At 44.3% G+C, this 27,077-nt stretch overlaps 1 protein-coding gene across 1 annotated transcript in view; it reads left to right on the forward strand.

Moving 5' to 3' along the window:
- Positions 1–4,164: 4,164 nt before the first annotated feature.
- The window catches only part of LOC8032054 (fatty-acid amide hydrolase 2-A), a 119,712-nt gene continuing 96,799 nt past the window's right edge, over positions 4,165–27,077 (forward strand). Inside the window, exon 1 of the mRNA XM_040219488.1 lies at positions 4,165–4,546. Coding sequence (XP_040075422.1) covers positions 4,349–4,546 — 198 coding nt within the window. The 5' untranslated portion in view covers positions 4,165–4,348. The remainder of the gene's footprint in view (positions 4,547–27,077) is intronic.

A 27,077-nucleotide genomic window follows, 5' to 3' on the forward strand; every position in this document is an offset into this window, starting at 1 on the left:
GATACGCGTAGGCACAAATAAACCAATACACTGTGCTGTCACATCAGCAAAACAATTTCGGTAGCAGCATCTAACTGGTGGAGTGACTGGAAATCGTCAAGCGATTTTTCAAGATAATCTAAAATGCTAATGTCATCTGCTGCCTCAAAATAAAGGGCCTTTTTATGCGGAGGGCGACCAAGCCTGCAAGGGCTGAAGTTTAGTGTCATGCATGTCATTTCGTGATCTGAGATGCCTTCAAAAAAGTTCACATTCCGAAAGAAGAGGTGTTAGGTTTTTGGAAACAAAGATTAGGTCAAGTAAAGATGATGCAGCAGAAGTCGTTCTTGTGTGCTCTGTGACAACTTTAGATAAATTATAGCAAAATGCAATTTCCAGTAGTTGCTCGCAGCTGGCCCCGTCTGTTGTTCCCACCGAAAGCGTACTCCAGTCAAAGTCTGGTAAATTAAAGTCGCCTACTAACAAGATGTTTTTATTATGACATAATACAGAGTCTATATATCGTCGCAACCTGACTAAAAAGTCAACTGAGGAATTGGGAGGTTTGTTTACACCGCCCAGGACTATAGCCCGGGCATTCATTCTAATCTGGACCCATAGAGCTTCGATATCTTTAACCTCATCCAGTACAGTAAATACAATATCGCTTTTGATCAAAATTGCTACGCCTCCGCCACGTGCTTCCCTATCTTTCCTAATTATGGTATAATTTGGTGGTGTAATTTCACTGTATAAAATATTGCAATGTAGCCACATTTTTGTAATTACCATAGCGTCGGGTTCGTGCTCAAAAACAATGCTTTCATTTAGGTCAACTTTATTTACAATAGTTCGGGCATTTATGTTAATTAGTTTGAAGCGTGCTTTGTTGTGACGTCATTGATCCTTATCCTGCGTACTCGGATATGATGAGCATCGATATCTTTCGTTTCTAACCTCGTCGCAGGCATAGAGAACGTCGTTTATTTTGACGTTATCAAAAACCAATCTAGCTTTTTCGCCTTCCTTTCTTTCATCTGCAGTAGAGTTTCACAGGTTCTTTCGTATCTCCACAACTCTTTTTGAGAAATCATCTTTAATGCTGATTTGGGTACCCTTTAGTTTGGAACAGGGATGGGCAGTATTTCACATACAAGTATTTGAAATACGTATTTCAAATACTTTGTGTATTTTGCATTTGTATTTAATTACAAATTGGGTAATGTATTTGACGTCTGTATTTAAATACTAAAATGTGGGTATTTCAAATACAATTGTAATTAAATACAATTTTGTGGGCGAAAATACATCCCTCAAATTTATTGTCACCGTCCAGAGCAGGAAGAAAGCTATGTTCTGCACCGAATGCAGCGCCTCTCAGTCAAGGACAAGCGTTTAGTGACTTTGTAATTACGGTGCTAGTCCAGGGAAAGAATAGTGACGAAATCGACGTTCACGGGCAGACTGGCTAAATAAGTGCCTTTGACAACTTGTGATGCTTTGCAGCCTGATTTCCATCCATATTTTTGCCTGGAACATTCTAAATGTGCGGGTCGTCCAGATTTTCGTAACTTGTGCGAGTTGCAACAATAAAATATTCTCTAGCTAGTGCTGCGTGTCTTGGTCGTCTCGGTTCTTTGTTGGTCTATAACAAAATGTAATCGACAAAAAAAGCTGCTTGAAGCTCTGTACTTTTTTCACCTATTACATTCAAGCTGATTACATTTTTTTGTGATTATATTTCTATTACGTTACTATCTCGCACTAACTCCCGAGTGTGCGATGCAAAATTAAAATGAGATACCCAGAAACCCGTTGCAGGTGCCCTGAAGTCGCTGACGCAAATTTTGAGGAATGTATTTGGAAAAGTATTTGGAGGAGACCAAATACATTTGGTTGTATTTGTATCTTGTACTTAAAGGCTTTTTTAGAAATGTAATTAGATTTGTAATTAAATACATTTTTGACAAAGTATTTTGTATTTGTATTTCGATACATATTTGCATGTATTTTGCCCATCCCTGGTTTGGAGCAATGGTTAAGAATTTTCATTTTATCCCGAGAGTCAGCGAATTTCATAATAACAGGCCGAATTCGACCGGGTATGTGCCTCCCAAGCCTGTGAATTCTTTCAATGGAATCAATCTTAACTTTCAGTATACCATCAAATACCTCATGAGTTACGCTTCTCAGAAGGACTTCTTCCGTTTCTGGTGTTGCTTCACTGATACCTCTAATAATCAAATTATTTCTTCGGGATCAATTCTCAAGATCGTCGATTTGTATAAAGAAGTAATTTCGTGATCGTGACCGGTAAGCGTGGTTTCAATTTGATCAAGCCTGCCACTGGTTTCATCGACGATTTGTAATTTTTCCTCGATCGTGTCCAGCCTGTTTTGCAGCTTCTTTATATTGATTTCTGAAGTGTCTTGTTTTACCTGAATTTCGTTGACCTTTTTAAGGATCTCTTTTTGAGTCTGGAGCATCTCAGAAAACATCTTTTCAGTTATGGGCCTAGGGTTTTCTTCAACATCGCCGGATAGTTTAAGTAGCATGCCCGCCACAGACAGACAATCATAAACACACTGGCCAAGCACCCGTGGACACGGCAACAAAACCAAGGCAACGTAGTCACTACGGAACCCGTATTTGCGATCGCCAACCTGTGTGAACGTGATCAGGTGCATGTTAGCCGAGGATGCCACGGCAGGGTTGCCGTGTCCACTGGAGCTGGCGGCCGAGGGCATGCTTCTTATATACTGTTCGCCAGGCAAGCGGCGGTCTCCTGATGACGTCATCCTGCGCAGAGCTGCTGCGCCGGGAAAGTGATATTATTCTCCACTTTTGACAGGATATTGGGCATTCAACAAAAGAAGCTCCGCTGAACGAGATAGCCGCCTTCCGAATCTCACGAAAACAATGAACGCCCAAAACACGGGACCCTAATAATAACTAAGATCCTTCGTTTTTGGGTAATACTCGATATTTTCGTACCTTTACGCCCCAGACATGTTTCTTAAAAATCGTGATAAAACCGATTTATTCCCAAATTCGGAAACTTAATTTCACCATTTACCGAATGACTCTGCTCTGAAAGTATTTGATAAGAATCAAAGGGTTTGTAGGAACACGTGTGCTAACTCCAGACCTCGGAAACGAACCTAGACTCTGTTGGCTTCAGTGTGCTGTAGTGACATAGATCGAATCCCACAATGACGCTTTTATATGCCCATCGTGAAATATCCTTGCCCTTATTTTATTACCATTTCATCCAGAAAGAAAAAAAAAAAAAAGAAAAGAGAAGGATGAGACACTATGCTCCCAAAAGTTTCGAAAGAAATAGCAGATATATTTTGTTCCTGTCAAACTGAAGTGATAATTATTTGCATTGTAAATGTGCGCGTAAGCTGTGATTTTGAGAGAACGTTCTCTAACTTAAACTATGTCCAAAAATCACACGTGACTAGGATAGAGAAAGAGATGCTGCGCATGCAGATTATTTAAAACTAAAGGATTCTGAAAAATCGAAAAGTTCAAGTCAGCTTTTATACCATGTTGCAATGATCTCTTGTGTATCTTTTGCTTAAAAAACTGCATATATTGAAGCAGATAAATACTTCCTATTGTTTATTGTACTTACAGATTTTAAAACTGAACCTAAAAAAAACGTATTCCAAAACAATTTTTGAAAAATTCGGTTTCTCCCCGATTACGAGCTTGCAACGTAGCGCCCGATTTTTATCCCCGATTATTTAAATATATAACACGTGAAAATGGAGGGTGGTAAATAAGACTTACTCTCCAAAAGTTTACATCAAGGAAACCTATTATCAGTTTCATACTTAATATACAACGCTGTCAAAGCTGCTGGCGTGAGCACGGGGTTGGATCTCGTAGTTCATTTGCACGCGTTCTCGCGCAAACGAAACCATTGACGAAGCCACACTCTCCCGCCTGTGGCTTTGTATGAAACGAGAGTATAACGGGAAGCTGCGCGCAAAAACGGCCACCGGAGTCTGTAAGCGTCACGCGCACGCTCGCTTGAACGACGAGGAAAACTTTCGCGCTCCGTCCTCGTAGGTCCCTCGGCGGCCCCCAGGTGGCGCGACGCTCTGCATCGATTCTCGCGGTCCTCTTGAATACCCCCAACAGCTGCTGGGCCCCACCGCCGGGCTTGTAGCGAAACCGGTGCGGTCGAATCTCCGCGCGCTCGGACGCCGTTTGCACCTGCACAGAGGAGGTTGGTGCGTACGCACGTTGGCTCCGCTTGTCCCGCTTCTGATACTGTCGGACGTCACCGTGGGCTCGCCGTCCAGCGAGAGACTAGGGTGTGCGCAGTGAACGGCGGAGGCGACCCTTTAGGGCGGCTATGGAAAGCCGCGTGGGCCGTGCTCGGGCCCGAGTCGGCGGCGCCTTTCGTCGCCTTGTGGATGCCTTGGTGGACGGGGCCTTCGGAGCCGTCGCCCTGTGTCGCAGGGGCAGCGGGCGCGGGGCCCTGGCGCCGGTCACGGACCCGCTACTGCTGATGCCCGCCACTAGCCTCGCCGCCAAGATCTGCTCGGGAGAGGTAAGCCAATCTAGAAGTGTTCTACACTCGGGGACGACGTTTTCTGGCATTTCCGAAGAAGTGAAGGCCGCGCGAGCGCAGCTGTGATCGGCGCTCAGTGTGCGCGAGAGCACGGGTACCCATAGCTTCGGCTTCACCGCCTAGAAAAGGTTTCCCCAAGTATAGAAGCGCGAGACAGACCAGCTTCTATGCGTGTTTCCGCTGTTGACAAAAATCAGTCTACACGCGCTAGAGCAATGTCCAGCCAGCGCTGGCTCGCAGACCTATTGCTGAATTACCCGCGCACAACGTTACTAAACCACTCAGTTGGGAAACTGCCATGAAGACTGTTCTGAAAAAGTGTCCCCGATCTGTCCTCGAGAACTGGGCTAATGGCGAACACAACGCCGCCATTTCTCCCGCAGCGGCCACTGAAGGAACTGCACGTGACGTCTATTTTGGCTTTAATCGTGGCCACTTTTGGCGCCGAAACAGATACAGCGAAAGAGGTTACAGGGGTGCCACCCCCGACTCCCTAGCGTACGCGCCGCGTCTTACTACCGAAGTTAAAATGCACCTAGGTCGGGACGCGCTAACTGAAAGCACCGCTGAGGCATGAATGTATAAAAACAATATTAATTGTTCCGCAAAACCTTGCAATCTAAAGGTTTTAAAACCATCACGCGCCCTTCATTTTGCACTAAACTCCAATAAATTTCATACAAAAAGAGCCTTTTTCTTTTGTTTTTACGGAAAAACATGCTTTCTAAAAGCTCAAGGTGACCACAGTACAGACAAATGATAAAGAGTGGCGCTGTTGTCGTATTTAGCTAGGTCTCGGTGGACGCCAGTGGCCCAGGTTTCGACGGCGAGTTTCCCAACTGAAGGTTCTAGTAACGTTGCCCGAGCATCAAGGAGAATGCAGGGATTGATGTTCCACGCGCCGCGCGTGCTGGCCTCAGCAGTAGTAACTTTTTAGAAGCAAATGCCTAACACAAAATGCATCTTGCACGCGCGTTCCTCAACGCTTTCTTTTGGTTATTTACTTCGAATCTTTTATACGGGGAAGGCGTGCGCTTGTGGCGCGTGGAACAGCAATCCCTCAGTTCTCCGTGATGCTTGGGCAATTTAGCCAAAGTGCGCGTGCATAACACACAGACACAGCAATGAACACGTCCTTATACGCTTTTATGATAAGGTGTATTAGCGGCGAGATGTTTTGTTGGCGCCCTCGTATGGTGCCCTTTCGTGACGTCATTACCTTGCGAACAACCAGTTTGACGGTGTTTGTAGTGAGCATGGTGAAAGCTTGAGATCATAGCGCTCTGAAACCAACGCTGCAAACACTGTCACAATTGGAGTTGTTGCATTCTTCTTATTTCTGGAGATAAGAAATCCTTTGCCGACGTCATAGTTAGCATTCGGCCAATCGTGGAAAGCCGACCACGGCGACGCTTTCGATCGCGCACGTCGCCAATACTCGTGGACAACTTTCTGTGGCTACGGAGTCAAATGTGCGAGGGCGCGCGCATGGATGCAATGGAAACTGTGCACGCGGCTCCTCCTCTCATCGAAAATGCCACAAAAAATTGTCCACAGGTGGAGATGAGAAGGTCGTTGTGCTTGGTTTTCGGCTCATCCTTCGGAGCCACAAAGAAGCGATCGAAAAAACTGTCCAATATGAGCGTTCGGAAAAGCGTTTCGAGAACGGTAGCTGCCGCAGAGTTGGCCAGTTGCCAAGTCGATTTCATTATCCTGTCCAGCTGCGTCGTGGCGTATGCGGAGCGCAAATTCGCCTGCTTCTTTTGCTGGGGTTGCGGAGGCATCAGAACGCCGAGCTATGATTGGCTCTGATCGAAAGATAGTGGGTAGACCTGAAGGCAGCTTGCTTTGAAGTCTTCCCACCATCCTTCAATCAGAGCGAGTCAGAACTCGGCGTCGTTCTGACGTCACTGCAAGCCGTGCAAGAAGCAGACGACTTGCTCTCCGTCAAGTCTACACTTTCGCGTCGCGTGTCAACGCGTCTCTCGCTCCAGCTGCGTCGCCCGCTGCGTCACTTACGCTCGAGCTCGACATGGCCGTGACGTTTTTAATACTTCTTAGTTCTTTCGGCCCAAAGGCGGCGCTCGCACTGCGCGACTCGTTAAATCGTCGAGGACACGACTACCAGCCGAACGCTGACCTGTATCCGACCCGCGCAATACCCTGGCGCCCAGCAGGTGACGTAGGAGGTCTAGCACTATGACTTGGGCAGACAGGCCCGATTTGCTTTCGCTTGCATTGAGATACTACACTTCCAAACGAGAGAAATAAAAACATAGGTATGATACTTTTTTTTTTTTTTTTGTCCGGATCAGTGTTTGTAAACTCGTTTGGCCGGCTCCTAATCGGTGCGTTCTTTCTTGATCTCCTCCGATGCCATTTGGAGTGGATCTATACATCGTTTCGAGCTTAAGTCCCTACACAGCCAACGATACGAGCTAAGGAGACCAGTCAAACGACGTTAAAAGCGCAACTCCCTAGGCCTTTTCTATTTATGGTTGGTTCAGCGACGATAAAACACGTACAGAAACATGAATGACACCATGGTGGCGCTCTTGTTATGCTGTTTGATTAGTCCCATCCGCTCGCATGGGCTGCGTATTGAATAAAGGTTAAACGAAGCGTAGGAAGAACTTCCGGACGCTTTTAAAAGAAATGCATTTTCTTTGTAGATAAAACGCATTACATACAGGCCAGTCTAATGATTAAAAAAAGTTAACCCATTTATCATCGACTGTTCGGCAAATATTTATTCGGTCCACTGGTACAGTGGAGGCTGATATAATTGTTAGAGTACTTCAAGATAATGATAACTTATAAAGGTGAACATGACGTCTGTATGATTAAAAAAAAACAGATTAAAAGAAAAGAGCTATGACAGAATGAAACACGAAAGTTGGTACGTTACTGTAACCGACTCATCAATCTTTTTTTCGTTTCTTGGGCTTTGATCGCCTGTTTCAACATATTGTCATTGAAGGAGAAAGCGCAGTGTGTTTTGTGGCACGACGAAAGAAAATTGCCAGTTCGTACCACAGTTCAGCGCAAGTTCAAAGATTAGTATGGACGAGATCCGCCAGATGTCAGGCGCATCAGAGTGGTGACCGCGAATGTCGCTTGACGAAACAATGGCGACTGCCAATGTTGCTTGACGGGGTTTTGAATGGACTCTTTTCGCATTGTTTACAGCCAGTCCTTTCGCTTCGGCTGTGCACGACGTAACTTGGCTCGAAATGGGGCGTCAACACTTCCTTAGGAGAAGCAGCTTGTTTGGAATTCACGATTTACTGATCGTGCTTTCTTTCTCACAAAACTGACGGCTTTGATACGGGGGTCAGATTAACAAACAGGAGGGCCCGGTTCAATAAAACATTGGGTGGCCCCCATTAGTTTGTGATTCGTCACTTTTTGGCTCGCAGTCGCGAGAAGAAACAAAACGCAACAGTTCACGGTGTTGACTCTTTGATTTCCATATGTTTCAGCTTGAAGGGTCTATTAAAATCGCAGTACGCTTATTTGAACTATAGCTGCCGACGGAACGTCAGGGCGCAAGTGAGTTGGTGCATACTGAACATTTTGAAGTAACCCGAGATTGAGGAATGCTAAAGAGCGACACCCTTCTCTTGGTGTCACCTTCCGTGCTCCTCAGTCTCGGGTTATTTCGGATTGTATAGCTCCTATAATTTTATGCCGAATTATGATACAAAATATACCAACCTTACATCACCTTCTCATAACAATGCGTAAATCGAAAACTATCCAGAAAAGCAATTTGAAAAGAAAACAGTTTCTACGCACAACATTCGTCCAAGAATGCGACACTCTTTATAACTTGGACCTAGAGAAGGAAGTATACTTTCGCTAGACGAACTTTTTTCGCCTTTTGTTAGAGGATTGAACTTCTTCAGCAGATTGTGGAATTTAGGATTCAGTCCATTTCACTTTTCATAGTCGGTGACAGCTGAAGAGCAAAGTGGAAGCTCCTCCCACTTCTTTGCAGTTTAGCAGAGCGACCGCTGGTAAGGAGGTCGCCTCCTCGCCAACGTTTGCTTCGCCCAAGGGGAGAGGTGGGAGGAGCTTACAATTTACTCTTAAACTGTCATCAACTATAAGTCGCTAGTTTTTAATTTAAGGAATTTTTTCATTACCTTGAGTTACGCGGTAGTAAAATCTAAAGAGACTAATTTAAATGACGCAATGACAAACCAAGCGAGAACTATCTTTTTTAAAGGAATTGTAAGTTTAGGCGACCAAAGGGTACTGTAAATATTAGAAATACCCTGCTGAAATATCTAGCAAAGCCTTTCGAGAGAGCTATTCGTGCAGGCTATCCTAAAATTAATAACGTTATAAAAATAGAACCACACAACAAAAATTCACCTGTCAAGTTTAGTTTGAAACAATCGCCTGAAAATATACGATTGTGAATATTTTTTTTTGTTCGATATTGTGCGAGAAAATTAGAAAGAAGAAACTCAACCTACAGCTTAATCTTTGCTGAAACAAGCAGCCACGTGTCGGATTGAGTAAATATCGTGCTCGTGAATTGCACAGCGCGCGGATATTGACGACGCCACTATTCCAGTGCGTCTTGCCGAACAACACAGGGTTGCATAGGTAAGATACGGTGCAATCAATCCACCTTACGTTGAGCAAGCGCTCTTTGGATGGAGGGTGTCCATTTGGCATTGAGCATGATAGCTTATTCTAAAATTCAATACATCGGGCCCAAAATCAGTATCCAAAGTGGTCGGCTCAGTAGCAATATCGTTGAATGAAAAGACTATATGTTTCTTTTTATGCGGCCTAGGTTCATACAACTGAATGTATATTAAAGCGCCTCATTTTTTATTTCCAATAAGTATCTGAAAAAATTTGAATTTTGTGTGTTTAATTTCTATTCTGGATCCGGTACTAGTTAGATTTGCATAAGCCTTGAGATTGGTAATAGACTCAATCGATATATCGACCTTATTACTGAATCAAGATAAATTATATTGAATCCTTTCTAGGCATTGGATATTGGCACCAGGACATAGTTCCCAGTCGGGACTGTCATAATCAATGGTTTTTCAGAAGCAAAAATTTAAAGCCATTACTTTCACTTGCGTGCTCGCATGGCGAACTTTGTATTCGGCACCAGGAGTTTTTGTAAATCTCTCTTACATAATAATAATAATAGGGTGGCTAATTAGGTCACGATGGGGATGAACAGCTTAAAGATCGCGGACTGAGGAAAAGCAGAAACGCGCCAGTACACTGCTGGTCTGTTACATATGGATTCAACAAGAAACTTCCAGTTTACGTCGTAATCTGAGGTGGGCTTCTATGCGCTTATGCTGGTAGCTTTAAAATAGGGGAGCTCTAAATAAATCTTGATAGTCACTGATTTGCCTCAAATGTTATTCGATACAATAATATACACATCTGAACTTATAACCCAAAGTACAAGCCACAATATTTTTTTTTTCGCGAAGTTTCCAATTTGGTTTGATAGGCTATGCTGGCTACGCAAAAAAAAAAACGTGACGTTACCTGTTCTAATATGGAGTAATAGGGGGCAGTACAACTTGTTCGCGACGGGTTACAAGAAGTTGGATGGTGTGAAATTAATGCTGGTGAAGCTCGCACCATTAAAAAGTGCTCAAAATACCTTTTTTTAGACTGCCTGCTCGGCAAGTTATACATATGACGTCATCCTGCTGGAAAGCAAGGAATTTTGAACCTTGGTTTTGGAATCACTCTTGTTTACCATCTTCTAAATAGTCATTTATGAGACAAAGCTGGATCGAGACTGCGCTGACAGAATTATTCGACGTCGAAACTGGTTCAGGTATCTCGCGCCAGATTACTGGTCTGGCGCGAGATACTTGAACGATATTGTGGCATTATATGCCACAACATCGATCAGATAACCTACCGGTTACCTGGTCGATGTTGTGGCATGTAAACCTGGTCGATGTTGGTGGCATATCAATAGGGCTCTGTGTTTTCGGATAAATTCGCTAGACTCCAGATTTCGAGGTCAAGATGACAACGTGAAAAGACAGAAAATACGGTATTTTACGAATAAAGTTTGTAAGAGCACAGAGCTAGTGGTTCCGAGAACGACCAATCCAGTTTTTGGTTTATTTTAGACTATTGACAAAAAGGAATTTCCCGCGTATCGTGTCAGGGTTCGTCCAGTACAACGGGCCGATGTGCTTCTAGACCACGGCAAATACTGTTCCTGTTTCCAGTCTGAACCACATTATTTGCGCGTTTTAAAGTTTTGCGTTTTAGTAACAGTGAAAGATGTGAACCTGTAGATTTCATGGGGTGGGGAGGGAAGCTGAATGTTTTATGCGACCAAGGGCTTCACTACTTCGAAGTGCCGACGTTTATTTAACAGCACTTGTCTTCCAGATTTATTGTGGGACAGTTAGTAGTGCCGATTGCCAGGGCGGCAATGCCACATGCAGCTGCAGAAATATATTTCGATACCGGTGATGTCTCTTTTTTTTTGTTAATTTAGTTTGCGTTTTTTGCCCGGGCATTATTTATTTCTATTAATAATATATATATATATATATATATATATATATATATATATATATATATTATCTTGAGAACAGAGTAAAACTAAACTCCGAATTTCGGAGAATGGGCAATCTAACAAAACCAAACTAGGTTAAACCCCAAATTTCCAGTGATAACTGAACTTCGAAAAACACTTTCCGAATTTTATAAAAAATATACTCCGAAAATACGGAATCCTTCATATAGACTGCATTGATTCGCTCTTCCAAACTATGCGGAGAGCAAGTCGTCTGCTCCTTGCGCGGGAGTTGCGGTGACGTCAGAATGACGCCGAGCTCTCATTGGCTTTGTATGAAAGGATTGTGGGTAGATCTCAATTCTATGTGCATTGGGGTCTGCCCACCATGTTTTTTAATCAGCCAATAGGAGCTCGGCGTTCCGACATCATCGCAACCCCTGTGCAAGAAGCAGACGAACTTGCGCTCCGCATTGATAACGCAAAAGAAGGACGATGATCTCTCTGCAGGTATGAGAGCAGGTGTTCGTGTCATAAAATGTTTAGGTTATCTCTAGCCTGCAGATAACGTTGCACACAGAAAAGGTATGTGCAGAGCGTTTTGACACTAAGTGAACTGGCCCTTGCAAAGCACGAAACGCTTTAGGGAATCTAGGAGGGAGAGCCGATGGCTGAACGTTGTCATTGGAGCTAACCTTGCACTCGCTCTGTCGGAGCGACTCTGCAGGTCTATTTCCTTCGCAGATCGATGTGGGTTATGATCCCCACCATCCCTGGCAGGAAAGTAAGGCCTCCCCAGAAACCGGCGCATAAAGTGTCCCAAGTTTGTTGCGAAGGCGATATTGGGATCAGCCCCGACCTAGTTGTGGTGCGCAAGAAAGTAAAAACTTTATGAGGCTGGGGGAAGTTTTGTTACTTGTTTCTCCTTTACAGGAGGCGACCCCCTAGCCAAGAAGGGTGTAGAGTGAAGCGGGGCGTCACAGTGAGGGGACGTACTGTCTACAAACTGTGGCACTTGGAGGTGCCCTATGATCGCTACTCCCCAAGGCGAGCGAGCAGCTGTATGCCTAGTAGGGCAGCGGCCTTCAACTCCGCTAGCCAGTCCCACTTGGTCGGAATGACGTGCTGCCGAGATCGAGCCCAGCTCTACCAAGTAAGGCAGCGGACATGACTGCCGCTAGCCCGAAAAATACCCTCTAAAGGATTGTGCTGGCTCGCATGACGGGGACTCCATTGCGATCAAGCGGTATCTGTCTATATCGTAAGACAGGAGACCTAACTTGTGCCAGGCTGAACCGCACTCTCCGACAAGGGCAAATGGTATCTTGCCCAAACTATCCCGCATGTGTATGGAACCGTCGTAGAGAAAGCTCCGGTGACCTCGGGTGGTCACTTTTGCAAAGTGCACTGCTAGAATGCTTTCACGACCTCCACCTTTGGTAGAGCCGGAAAATACGTTTTCTTGGACGTCAGGAGTACGGTGTCCGTAGAAACCTTTCTTAAGGGTAGTAAAACATGACGGGATTGCAGGGGCCAGGTCGGTCGGTGGGTAGGAGGCTTTGCGGCAAGAAACCTTGCGTGTCTGCTCCTTGTTACCTTTCTGGATAATGCCGCATCCACTTTATTTAAACTCAGTTCACCCGAGCGCATGGGACGCTACCTTTACGTTCATGACGGAACGTGAGGAGGGTGCCAATGGGCCCTACAGCACCTTGGCGTTCACCTTGTGTTGGTCGACTGACAAAGAGGGAAATTCCCTCGGGTGCTTTCACCTCTAATCGAAGTCTAGTGTCGCCACGTCGTAGTAGAACAGCGGAATACGAAAGTAAACAGTAAGCTGGGCTGCAACTTTAGTGCGGTTGTTTATGTCGTTCAGGTTGAGTGGAAAACTGTTCCTCTGCAGGAGCTCAGAGTGATAAGAAACTGACAGTAGTATGAGCATCAACCTGACCTCACGGGCCAGCTAAGATGTTAGGAATAATAGGAAACTGAAGACGGACTATCTCGAAGGTGACGCATCGCAATGGCATTGAATTTGGATGCGGGGATAGATAGGGCACATTTAAGACTTGGGCCGAGATTAGATCGAAACCAAATTGGGTTTGGGACAGGTGGCGAGGCTAGGCTAGTCGCCCTGATGATGAAAGATGGAATCCTGCAGATAAACATGGCCGACGTAAGATACGACCCCCGTCTTCTACTTTTGGGTAATTTCGTTGACTGTGTGGATACCCCTCAGTCAGGGATAGGGATTGGTGCTCAGCACTGAGCGGATGCTAAGCCGGAAGAATTTTACGCGTGGGGATATGATATTGTGGAAGAAAATAAAGAGAACAATAGAGCTATAATAAAAACATACGGATCGTTTTGATAGGACATCTAAAGCGCAAGCAGCATTTTTCTTTTGTTTATTTAACTTTTTTTTTTTTTTTCAAATGCTTTGTTTCCGCGAGCAGACAGATGCTGACACGTGCTTGTAAACGACCGTAACTCGTGCCTAATCGGACGCTGCAGTGCCGCTTTATGCTCGGTATAAGCATTACATGGTCGCGTCTCACGTAAAGTTCCTATGTAAGAGCTTTGCTACGTTGTTCGTGACAGCTGGTGTTACTAATCACACGAGACACCTGGATACGTGTGGAAGGAATTTACTACGCAATTAAAAATAAAAAAAAAAAGATTCATATAGTAAGAAAGAACGCGTAAATACAAAATTATACATGAACAATCATAAGTAAACAAGTTGGTTGTTAATGTTTTAATGGGTGGGGCGCACGCTTAAGAATGTCTGTGGATCGAACCTAGCCGTTGACATGTATCTTCGAGGGGTCCGAGATGCGTCGACGGTTAGGTGGTTTGATGGTCGGATAATCGGGCGGTTGATTGGGCTTGCCCGGGTCTTCTTACTTGACGGCTCTTGTTGCGTTCGTTCCCTCGCGGTCGAGTCGGCCTCGCACGAGTCGGCGCCTCGATAACTTGAGGAGATGGGGTGACGCGTCGGGCCTCTGGGAGCCTGGGCGCTCCGACGGAAGTCGTCGTTGTGACCTTGGCAGCGATAGTGATTTGCTGCTGGTCGTCTCCCAGAGCCTGGACACTATTACGAAGGCTGACTCTCTTCGTCCTGGCCGGTCCGAGCTAAGTTTTCGACTTCTCGAAATCTCTCGCGCGCCGCCTCGTCTCACGCGCTTTTGCTTTCTTGTATTGTCTTCATTCTTCTCTTTTTTTGTTTCCGGAATGACCATGACAAGTTTCCCACAAGCAAGCAGCGACAATCTTAGAAACACCGACTGCGTGGCGGTGCAGGTTCTAGAAAACGAATGGCTGCGCGCAGCAGAAGACTGAACTGAACGACGCCACTTTGTTCCAGCTGACTGTGATTTGTCACTTGTATTTGTTGTCGTTATTTGTAGAATGAAGAGTCGAGGGATCTTAGTTTTACGGACGCCCTCGCGCACCCTGGCGGAGAGAGAACGGGCCTATTGGGATGGTGAGGATGTTGGTGTTTAAAGGAGCGGTGCAACGATATTCAGTTGGAATGTTTTTCACTTGAAACGAGCTTACTGGCACACCTGCGACTCAAGGATACTCGCACGCGACGCCACTGGCCAAGAAACTCCTTTGTTGCGTTGTAATTTCAAGGACAAAAGTGATGATTTTCATTCCATCTCTCCTTTGCAAAATTTGATGACGTAACGTGGGGATCGCAGTACACCCCAATGACGATATTGCCACGCTCGTCGGCGAGCGACCACGTGCGTGGCCCAGTGGTTACCGTGCTTGAGTGTCGCGCGTAAAGTCTGGGTTCGATTCCAGTCAGAGGAATGCTCTTTTATTTGTTCTTTCAACATTTCGTTCTAGTGTGTTCGAGAACATTCTCGTATGATCGAGTTCCGAATGTTCCAGATCGCCGAAGAATCTAAGCCGATTGTTCTAGAACCCAACGCGCGTACATAAGGGACTCCGCGTGCTGATCTGCAGTCAGTTTCGCCCCAGCGTTCGACTCTGCTGCTACGCCGACTTCGATGCCCGCGACGCTCTGTTACTATCTTTTGTATCCTTTTATTTTTGGCACAAGTTCGCCACATTGGACGTTCATTTCTTCCTGTTTATTTCCTGTTTTTTTGGTCACCACCCGTGACAATATTTGAATGCGGCTCATAGATTGGACCCGAGCATTGCGTGGACACTCGATTTGGGCTCGTGATAATCTATAGCTCGAGGAGCATTTGGGTAGTGGCCCGTGTCCAATCGCTGCAACGACGACAACAGCCGAGCCATAACAATGTCTGGAACTCAGCGCGTGTCCTGTGCTTTGCCAACCCCAGCGCGTGGCTATGATCAAGATTGGCGGCATATAATCGACTCCAGATCACGTGACCCCTTGTTCTGGCTGCGAGTTGAGGGGGTGTACGGTGCTCGTTTTTCTTTAATTTTTTTCTGGGACTTCTATTGCATGGGGTGAAAAACGAACGCCTGTTTCATAGGCCATTAACGTCAGGGATCCGTTCTAAGCGGTATTTGCGCAAAGTACAAAATTTTTTGCATCGCCCCTTTAATTCTCACAGACCCTTTTATAAGAAAGAAGAGATTGACCGTTATAAAAATACCGTTTTCACAATGTACTTTCGGACTCGGCGGAGATTATAGTCCGTGTCACTAGTTGTGTGCTGTCAAGGCGAAGGCGACGCCAGTTGAAGAGAAGAAGGGCGAGCACTAGGAAGGCGAAACGGGGGAGGACGGAAATGGAGGGCAGCGGGCAGAAAGGGAGAGCACTGGGAACGCTAGAGAGGAGAGGAAGTTTCTCTTCTCCTTCCCAGCCTTCCTAGTGCTTGCCTTTTCTGCCCTCGTTTGGCGTTGCCTTCGCCTGTACTGCACGCAACTAGTGACGCGGAGTATAGACCTTTTCCTTCACTTTCATCCCCAGCCACCTGGTTGGCATACTCGGTATGGGCGACGAAAAAATAATAAAAACATATCTACCTGCAAATAGTAAAAAAAAAAAAAAAAAAAAAAAAAAATTAAACAGGGAGGAAAAACGAGAGTGGGTGACGTTTACGCTTATATCCTAAATGTATTCTATTGGCGTGGCGACGGCAAAACAATGTTTTCGTCCATACTGAAAGTGACGATATTCAAGATGGCTCAGCCGTGTTAATAAAATTTTTAATTATCGAATGTCTGTGTCATGTTGCAGCTGCAGTCTCGAAGACATTCCTTATTGGCAATGTTGTACGGAACGACGTTTCAAGAAAGGGCGTTTCTGGAACGCGTTCCTTTTAGTGGGAACGAAGGAACGCCGCCGTTCCATTTTTGCAGAGGTGGAACTAGAACGGGAACGCGTTACATTTTTACTAGAACGGAAAAAAAGGAACAGAGTTTCTTTTCTTTATTTTTTTTTCAGTGAGGTAATATTTATTTTCTTTCAAAGAGGGAAATTTTGAAAGTATAAAGACAATATCTTTACGAAGATGAGGATCTCGTTAAGTTTTTGGTTACTTATTTTCGGGTTTATTTTGTGTGGTCCTCGCTTGGTAGCAGTCAGGTGCGGGAGATCTATTGGGCATCGATTATTTCTTCAGTGTCCGAGACTGCGGTACAAAAAGCAAAACTTTTAGTCAAAGGAAAATACACAGAAAGAGGGACGTTTCAAACTCAACTACTTATTTTTTTGCTTCCAGAATCCCTCATACACCCAGAAATCTAATGCCGACCACAGCCATCACTGAACTTCCACAAAGAGACCTGCAGTAACGATATATCGAACACAATTTTGTATCCTGAACATTGGTCACTTAAAAGATAAACAAAAATTAACCTTTATTCATTTTCCCCTTGTCCGCCACCTTCAAACTGAACAAGAAATCCAACCTTTACGAAGAAGGACTTGTAGTTTTCAAGACTGACCTTCCAAAAGCCCTACCCTCTTCTTCACTTGCTCGTCTTGCGGACAGCAACATCGAGAAGCGACTGTTGTTAAGTTCGAACAAGGGACCTTGTTATATTGAAACGTGTGAGGTTGTTGTAAAACGCTCGAACAATGCGGGGTAACAGTACGTTTGGCTCGTCTGAATTGCCTACCGCAAACATGAATATGGTTAAAAGCTAAGATATTTAAAGGTAAATATATCAAAGACTGAAACACTGCTTCTGCTTGTTTCCTTCTCCTGGTGCCCTTCCATCACGGCATTCAAAGTCGTATGTTTTCATTTGACGGGATAGATGAAAAAAAATTTTAGAGCCTGTCCACTTTACGGGAAGATGGAGAACCAGCGAAGTTATCTATACGACTTTACGACAAGTACACGACTTCTATACGATTTACATATAATTGCAATAAAGACAAGTACACGACTTCGTTTTTTGATTTTCTTTATCGAATTCTTATTGACTAAAGTGATCATAGCCTTATGGTCACTCATGGGCAAGTTCTAAACCCAAATGTTCGAGGCACACCTCGAGGAAAGTTTTTTCTGATTGAGTCCGTCTCTTTATCAGCACCGCGGCAGCGAAGGAAAAGAAGGGGCGCGTTCTGCCCTCAGCCTCGTCACAGCGCAACCTTAGCTGAGATAAGTCGGTGGCCGTAGATGATAACGAGGGATCAGGACCTCACTATCTAATAATGGCAAGGAAGGCTGACTCACACAGGTTGCCCCCTCTTTTTATTTGTACTTGCGACGATCAACTGGAACGAACGAGCGCCGTTTAAACGGGAGTTTTTTTTTGCTAACATCTATGGACGCATTTTTTTTTATATCCTAGCACATAACAGCTTTGCTGTAAGAAAGAAGAAAACTTTCCTCGATCTAACTAAATAAGATAATCGGCAAAATACAAATGTAACGTAAATGTACCGATACGTTTTATTTTTTTTAACTGTAACGGGAACGAGTTCCTTTTTCACACGTATAACTTGTAACGGGAACGCGTTTCAAAAATCAGAAGGATCTAGGAACAATCTTTGGTTCCTTTTTTTTGAGGAACGCGTACAACACTGGTTCTTAAGGGGTAACTTATTTTATACCATTTGCGAGAGAAAAGAAAGACCGGGCTGTAAGTTATTTTTTAATTTCTCTTTTTTGTTTCATTTCTGTCGCTTTACTTAAATTAGATGCAGAGGGGTATCTCGAGCACTGCACAGAATGACCCTAGTATGATTGTGAGGTCCCAGTGCACCTCACACTATTTTTTGAGAAAACGAGATACGAACAAAGTGAAAGGGGAAGATTCAGATTCGGACGCTGCAGATAAGGTGTCCTGCCTTGATAATCTCTGGGAGCGTGTGCATTGAATTCCTGCGCCCGAAGGCAACAATATGTTGAAAAATCAACTCTAATAATTATAAGAGGTTACCAATGGCAACAGTAAATTAGACGCGAGAAGAAACCAGGAATTAGGTTTCATTTTATTTATTTCACAGACCGCTTGATTTCTTCATTTATTTATCTTTTGAGATGTAATTTATGTGCACGCCTCAACAAATATAGGGATCTAAATATTTATTTATTAATTTGCTTATGGTAGCGTGCAAACAACCAGGAACCCAAAATGCTGTCGTTTTGGGCTCTTCGGCTTTAGGTTGCGGTTTATACAAAAGCTTGTTTTGTTGATTTATCGTGCTACGCTCGATGCAGTAGCAAGGTTTCAGTTCTCAAGTACCAAAACTATTAAATCCACACCCAGTATGTCAGGTATGTTCCACAGTAATATCTCACTGCAAGATTAAAACAATGAAACAAATATAAATATCTTTAATAGCTTCACAAATGGGAACAACAATGTCTTGAGCAAATCGGAGGAATTAGTATCAGTACTTAGGATTTGAACTTCGAAAATCGTGACCTATTGCTTTGAACACTTTTCGGTTTCGACATTGTCTGGGTTTCTTTTACAGTGTATTTTAACTTTCCTTAGATGTATTGCTACACCGCTATAGTCGAAGAGGTGGCATGGCCTAGCCAGGCATCTATTGCCTTTACGCCCCCAAGTCATTGTGGTTGTCCCGAATACATTTCCATTTAAGTAGTTTGGGATGCAAGAGGCATGTGCAATCGGCCAATGGGTCTTTTCGTGACACCTTCAGTCATTTTAGGCCAACCTGTAACAATGGGCATGATCTCGCCGGCTGTCATTAACCCAGCTTAAGATTTTACTCGCGTAAGTCCGTTGCTTTCATAGCAGGTCATTGCGAAAGCTTTCGCCAGCCGCCTGTTTTCTGCTCGTCTAGGAATCACTTAGAAATTCCGAGGGTGATGCAACCTTAGCTTACCCGTTTACCGCTTTGCTTCCAAGGGCACAATACCAGCGGGGCAGCCGATGAATGCTTATTGCTTGATAGCTTATCTCGCGGAGCATTGACCGCGTAAATATGCAAAATAATTCACAAAACGAGTTCGATAAAAAAAAAATTGGACAGCTAGAATAAATATTTGCTTTGTCATTGAGCATGATGCGTCCGTATCAAACGTCACGGGTCCCATGTCGTTGATCAAGGTGCATCGCGGAAAGCTCTAGTACGTACACATACCTTCACTTTGTCAAAGGGCGCAGTTCAATGCTTTAAGGCGCGACAGGAGGACATGATTTACGACGGTTTTCGGCGCTTCGCGATAGATGTTGCAGTATGACACGTTAAATTACCGGTGACGTGAGGTCATGGCGGCTGTCAGCGACCCTTCATTAATAAGCTGACGGAGACTGCTATTTAAAAATATTCCTACACCACCGCCTCACCGCAGTGCACCAGACACTGCAATGTACGGAATACGCCGTACAGAAAACGACCCACCCCTCCTTTTCCCACAAATAATTTTTCCTCGAAAACTCTCTAAACTGTGCAACAGGGACAGCCCGAGCTTGACCTTTCGCGTGCCACTTGCAATAATCTCGAAAGGCCGTTCGCGGACCACGCTGTGAATTATGGGAACGTTCCGTACGCCCCTGCAATAGCGTCCACCCCGTGAAGCTGAAGAGAGCGAGACAGAGACGATGGCGCCAACATTTCTTAGAATACAAGGCCTTGGTGCTGCTTTCGCGAGACCGAGAGAAGAGGCAGACGAGCACAGGGGACCTGCGCTGGCACTCTGGTAGGGGGTGCGGAAAGTGCAGCACTGCGGCCTTGTTTTTTAGGAGGAGATGTAGGTTGGACCGGAGTTGTTAGCTTTCCGCACGCGGGGATGAAGAAGATGCTAGACATCCCTGGTTGTCTATCAGGACCTGTCTCATCACGACAAGTGAACCTGGAGAACTCAATGAATTTCCGCGGTCAGCGGCATTCGCGAGAGCTGGTTTAATGGTTGGACGCCTGTCCGGCCGCACGCATTGTGGGCTCGGAGGGTCGTCGCCTGCCCGGCACCCCTGCACGCAGCCCGAGGAGGTCTCCGCCCTCCGCCCGGCTTTTTCCTGTTTCCATTTTCGTGCCCCGTGTTTTATCCTGCTGGTATCCGTTTCAGCGCCGCGGTGTTTTCCTCCTTCCGCTCTGCTTAAAGCGCCGTCGTCGCGCTCGCCAAAGAGTTGAGTGCTCTGGTTGCACGAACCTCAGGCGGGCTCTGTCCAGACTCCTTCCACACAGCATCCTTTCTCTCTGTCTGCGACTTCTTTTGTTGTCGTTTGGTCGTATAGCGGCGTGGGTCATTGTTATCATACGGTTCCCACGAGGCCAGTGACCTCCGTAAGACGGGAAACACAATTAACGTCGCGGTTTTGTATGCCTTTTTCCACGTTTTATAATTCAGAACGGGAAAAAAAAGCATTATCCAAGCCCGGATTCGCGGATTTTGATAAGAACTATACGCAGGACGGCCGTGTTGAAAACCGTAGAAACTGTTTGTTGTATTATGACTAAGGAGGCTTAGTGTTTCAGATACAAGTATTTAAAATACGTGTTTAAAATATCTTGAGTATGTTGTGCTTAACTACATATTACTAGATGTATTTGTCAGCTGTATTTACACGCTGAAGAATCTGAATTTTACACACAATTACGATTGAACACAATAGCGGACCCCCTTATTTTACAACGTGAAAGAAAATTAGACATTCGGATGTTTCACAGCGAAACATCGGTCTGTCCGGGAGATATGGCAATGCCGGTTCTGGTTATACGGGGTGCGGCCGTAAGAACCCGCACATTTGGCACGCCTCGCAAGATTCAAATTTTATATTCGTACATACCTGAAACTGGGCACGCGAACGTCATTTCGCAAGAAGATTTTGTGTCTATTTTTTATAGCTCAACTCAAAGGTGGTGAATTAGTAAAAATAGTGCGAAAACGGCGGCGTGTATTTTCTGTCGTCTACCGGATATTCGTCGTCTGCACGCTGGTTTGCGAGTTTGCTCCCAGGTTATCATAGTTGGTATATTTCGTTAAAATGATTACTTATCGCAATAATCCTGCTCTTCGCCAGCCTCTACTCGGAATTCTCAGCGCTTTTGCGTTCAGCGAGCCACCCAGCAGCATTCTCGCAAACCATTGACCAGACGACGAAGAGGCCGGTATAGGACCTAGAAAATAACCGGCTGCACCTTTTGCTTCATTTTTTTTATTTTTTATATATCACCACCTATGAGTTGAGCTATAAAAATAGTAGACACAAAACGTACTACGAAGCGACGTTCGCGTGCCCAGTTTCAGGTGTGTATGTTTGGAATTCGCATTTTGCGAGGCGTGCCAAATGCGCTCGTCCCTACCCTACATAGGTAAGCGGTTTGTCAGTGCAGTGCGACTGATAACCCGGGATCTTTTTGCGTATCTCATTGTGTGGTGATTATACAACCGCTCGACTGTACGATGTTCGTCTATATCGAAACGGGCAGGAGGCCGGGTCCCTGAATTTTGCAGCAGGGAATTTCGCTCCACGTGCTCCGTGCTGTTGTCACACGCGGCCACTGATCCCGCCTTGACGATGGTAGTCGTTTGTCAAGAGCATGACTTCTGTCGTCGTTCGATCGCATTGAATTCACATTAAAATAAATAACGAGGAACGAACGGGCGCGGTTCAACTATTGGCTTTTTGTTTGGAGATGCGTTTATTTTCTCCTACAATTAATCTGCTTCAGAGCGTGCGGCGGGATAGAAAGATTTCTAATCTGGAGCTTTTTTAACTTTGCGACCCACTTGTTTTGTTTCTCTACATTGTTTCTGTACTGTTAAAAGCGAATGGGTGATACATGAGGATACTGGTTCTTCGTCCTGCGCGGATTTTTCGCTCCCGCGAAGGTTCCTTCGGCCATATCGAGTTGATTACATCAATTCAACTGTATCGTTAAATTTTCGATTTTTTTATGCGCTTGGATGTCATAAATGTACACTCCATTCTTTATTAGTGTATTGATTTCATTTACACCGGGTAAATTTTAGAGAATATACATATAGCAGTCTATGCGAACGAAATTCAAATCGAAAAGTACGTATACAAAAAGGATTATATACATTGTGTCGTATATTTAAATACCTTTGTGCCTAAGTATTTCCTATTTCTCGTCATCAACCGTGATGAAAGTAACACCGGGAAGGGGACGGACAACAATGACTTGCAACTAGAAAGGTTGCCAGTTGGAAGTCATTATTGTCCGTCCCTTTCTCTGTGTTACATTCATCACGGTTGATAATGTCTACCAACACGCTCGTTTTGCACATAATGCATATTTATATTTCGACACTATTTTTCCGAGTATTTTGCTCGCAACATTGACTAAATATACTCGCGAAAAGTGTAAAGACTATGGCCCTCCACCACGTACACAAACGGCTCGTAACCTTTGCGCCCGGTCGGAAAGAGGTGCCAGGAGTGAAACAAGAACTTATTGCTGTATGCTTTCGCCGGAAGTATGGTAGGTAGGCTATTTTCTGTAATGACGAATGAAACATCCCGCACAAATATACGACGGTGTATTTTTTTTTTTCGGTGGAGTATCCAGATTTCATGTCGCAATGTTGAACAGATCAAGTTCAAAGAAAATCGACAAAGCCGGCACATGCATGCTTGACTAAGGGCGAGTAATTGACTGTTTCATAATACGTGTTTAGCGCACAAGGACGGAAGGTGGGATACACCAATCGAAGGGAAACGTAGAGAGCACGTTTGACAGGCGCGATGACGAGGTTGCGATGCGCCAGCTGTCATTGGTTGGGATCAGGGAGAAACAAAACCCGATTGGCTGCACTTGACGGGGGTAAAAATGAAACGCACCAGGGGCGCGAAGAGCAGACGAACTGACACGCCGTATGGTAATGTACAGGGTGTCACAAAAGAAAATTTACAGGGTCTTTTGTACCGCAAAAATAAACTAGGCATTGCCGAACGCTCATTCTTCGCCCAAAAGTAGAGCTAGAGGTCACAACCAGATGCCAAAGTTTCAGCCCGATCTGATAACTTAATCAAAAGTTATAAGTGACTTTCTGAAAATTTCAATGGGAAAATGGAGCCCATTTTCGCTTGTTTTCGGTTTCTGGTGCCATAGAGCCCCATGTGTTTGAAAACTCCGTTGGCCGCCATTTTCCCATTGAAATTTTCAGAAAAAAAAGGTATAACTTTTGATTAAGTTATCGGATCGGGCTGAAACTTTGGCATCTGGTTGTGACCTCTAGCTCCACCTTTGGGCGAAGGAGCGCTCGGCGATGCCTAGTTTATTTCTGCGGTAAGAAAGACCATGTAAATTTTCTTTTGTGACACCCTGTAGTAGACATGAATGAATAAGGAATCACGATGACAGGCTTCCGTAGTCTTTTCAGCGTTATCGCTCGTTTCCAGATCGTAAATAATGTGCAGGTGTAAGCTGTTTCCTAATATATATATATCATAATGAGAGAGGAGCGTGTGCTTCTTGTTTCGTGACTTTCAAAGACTCGTAGTTTACTATTAGGCTAATCTTACTGTTTAACTATTTTTTTTATGGAGTTTGCAGACTACGAATGTTTCAAGGAGATATTAATCCGTTCGAGAAAACAGTGTGCGGAGTGGAAAGAGTACCTTAAGACGACTCGGACTGGTATCTGAGTGACAGAGACATCCAACAATCGGCCAGCTATTTCAGGTGTAGCGGGACGTTCTAGTGGAGTAAAGAAAGAACCGGTAGAGGTGACGTTGCATTTACGATCTCTAATCACAGGTGTCAAGGGGGGGGGGGGGGGGGTGAGAGCGATATTTCGGTCCCTCCTCCTAATTGTTTACAGGAAAATTTAAAAGAAATATAGGGGGGGGGGGGACCTACATTCCCTCTCTCCCTACCCCTCTGTTCTGATGCAAAACCTTGTGATTGGTCAGGAAGGTTCTATACAGTATATTTTTGTGCCTTCAAGACTATTGTTTTGCGCGTCTCTATGCACTATGAGACTTGTTCAATGGGCGCCAGTTTTATTTGTGATATCAATGCACATATCGAATCGCGGCGTTCCACAGCAATACACCACCGCCGTTCTGTGGCCGGAGCTTTTTGATGAGATATTTCACACCTCCCTTCCGGGGCTGTCTTCTTTCTTGAGTCCTGGTCCTGCTCCCCCTCTTGAGATCGAACATTTTCATCATGCGTTGTGACTGAGCTGTAAACAGCCCGTGGAGGTCTCAATATAAGCCGCGCCTTGCTCCGTGGAAGTCTCAATATAAACCACGCCTCGCACCGCATCGCTTTTTAGCCGCTAGCAAACACACTTTTCTGAATTTTCTTAAACCCCTGACGTTTTAAGCGACGATAGATGCAGACCCGGAAATGACTATAATTAGCGTGTCTCATATTCTCGGCTCTCTCTTGTGGACATACACGCATATTAAAAAGTGACCAGTCTTAAGATACCATCGCCTATTCTGTTTCTTATAATTTGCACAAACTTGTCGAATAGCAATCTTATATTTAATGACCTCCTTATGAAAATGTATTAATCGATGCTCGTTTTCCCGAAAAATAGGAGCCGTTGTAATGAAACCGCCGTTTATTTCCAAAAGTGACTGCGAGAGATACGCTCGAGTAAGCGACTGATAAGTAAGAACTACAAATAAACTAAGATACTATTTATTTAACAAATCTTCATTGGTGTATTTTTTTGTTGTAGAGAATCACCGATATAAGGCGTCTGAACAATGCTTCGTATATGAAATACGAAACAAACTCAACACGGCAACAATGAGATTTTGCCCTCAAGTAAAAAAGGAACGTTGATTGTTTTTCATTCTCTAATTTCTATTCCGATTAAAACAATGGAACAGTGTTTTTTGTTCTAACATAATATGATAAGATTACTAAACTGAAGACACTCAACTTCTCCGGAAATGAAGCCGACATTTGTTTTTTTCTCCTGGTATTCTCTTAAACAACACACGACCTGTATAGGTCACGTCATGTCACAGTTTTTTGTTGTATTAAAAAAACAACAAAAAAAAAAACGACGATGATTAAAATTTGTGACGCCCTCTATGTGCATTAGAACAGCGAACACTCAAAGCTTTGAGAGCCAACAGTCGGACAAAAAGCGAACACCCTCAAAGCTTTGGGGGCGAAGAGTTGGAAGAAAGGCAGATCATTTCCCGTTTATCTTTCGAAACCGAAGATTGCGTGATTTTGTTTTCTTCTTCAGACGGGTGCTTCAGGGGCAGCCCAGAAAGCTGCTCGGTTTCTCTCCGGCCTAAACGACTTCTTGTCAGATTGTTAGGTTCCAGCCACATATGTTGGGGCGACTTCAGTCATTTCGATTCTGGAGTGTTGTCGATTTATTGGGGCAAATGCATTGGTTACTTTGCCTAAGGGGTTTGTATTTTACCACAAACACGCAGTCTGCATGGGACTGAACATATGTTTTGTATACTCTTCGGCTCGCGGATTACTTGGGTAAAATATTAAAACATCGTCATTTTGTATGGTAGGGTTCGTTTGGTTTCGTTAAAATGAAACTGATAGTGGCTGCCGTATAAAAATAGGGTTTTGATTTTTTCCTAACCCAGGTAATTCCGGGTGCTTTTGCTACAAAACACCTACACCAGTAATTCGATACCTCATTGCGTCTTTGTGAAAACGTACATCTCACCTTATCGGACTACCGATTTAGATAGACTGCACATAAATCGCACGTAAAAAGAAAGCATTGAGATATTGGTGATTCTAGTTATAGCGCCATATGTTTCATGAGTTTATTAACTCAAAGATATTACAGTATACTATTCATTCATTCATTCATTCATTTGTTTATTTTCTGAGCTCATGAACAGCTTGTCGCCTTGGTAATAATGCACAACGAAATGTTCACAGGTTAGTTACAAAAGTCTTGAAAGCTACGAAATTTGGGTTAAAAACATCAATATCTGCTCCCCTGAGGGTATTCTAGAAGTGTTGAATACGGGTCATGGGACTGGTTTGGATGATGTGATTAACATGGAAAGTTGGAGAAACCCGCAAAACTCGACTCGGAACGTGAATACTAATAGCAGATGCGAGATCTGGGCAATCAATTACTCCATGAATACATTTATACAGGAAAACGAGATCGCGCTCACGCCGTCTGGAACTCAAAGTTCGGCATTTGCATCGATCCAAGAGTCTCGCATAGAATAACAAACAGTACGACCAATGTAAGGATCGTAAACAATTAAAAAAAAAAACGCTTTTGAACATTTTCAATTATCTCTTGGCTCGTAGAACTAATACAATTTCAGAGTACAGAGGAAAACTCAAACTTTTCCGGATTAACGAGAAATATAACCGTAGAATACAGGTTGATGTGGAGAACTCACGCGTGATTCTAGAAATTACTCCCAGCTTACGCAAAGAGCCATTTATAAGGTTGTTAACATGCACAGTAAAGTATAACGAAGAGTCCACTGGCTAAATTGCTCATCTACAGCGAGTTACTCGTCGCACCTTTAAATGGCTGACCAACTACACGCTATATAAATATCCACATAACCCAATTTTCTTTTAACGAAGAGTCTATGTATACACCAAGGTCACGTATGCACTCGACTCATCGCCGAGGATCATTGCCAATCTGG

This window comes from Ixodes scapularis, unplaced genomic scaffold (assembly GCF_016920785.2).
Source record: "Ixodes scapularis isolate PalLabHiFi unplaced genomic scaffold, ASM1692078v2 PGA_scaffold2__306_contigs__length_199485367, whole genome shotgun sequence".
Taxonomy (NCBI): Eukaryota; Metazoa; Arthropoda; class Arachnida; order Ixodida; family Ixodidae; genus Ixodes; species Ixodes scapularis.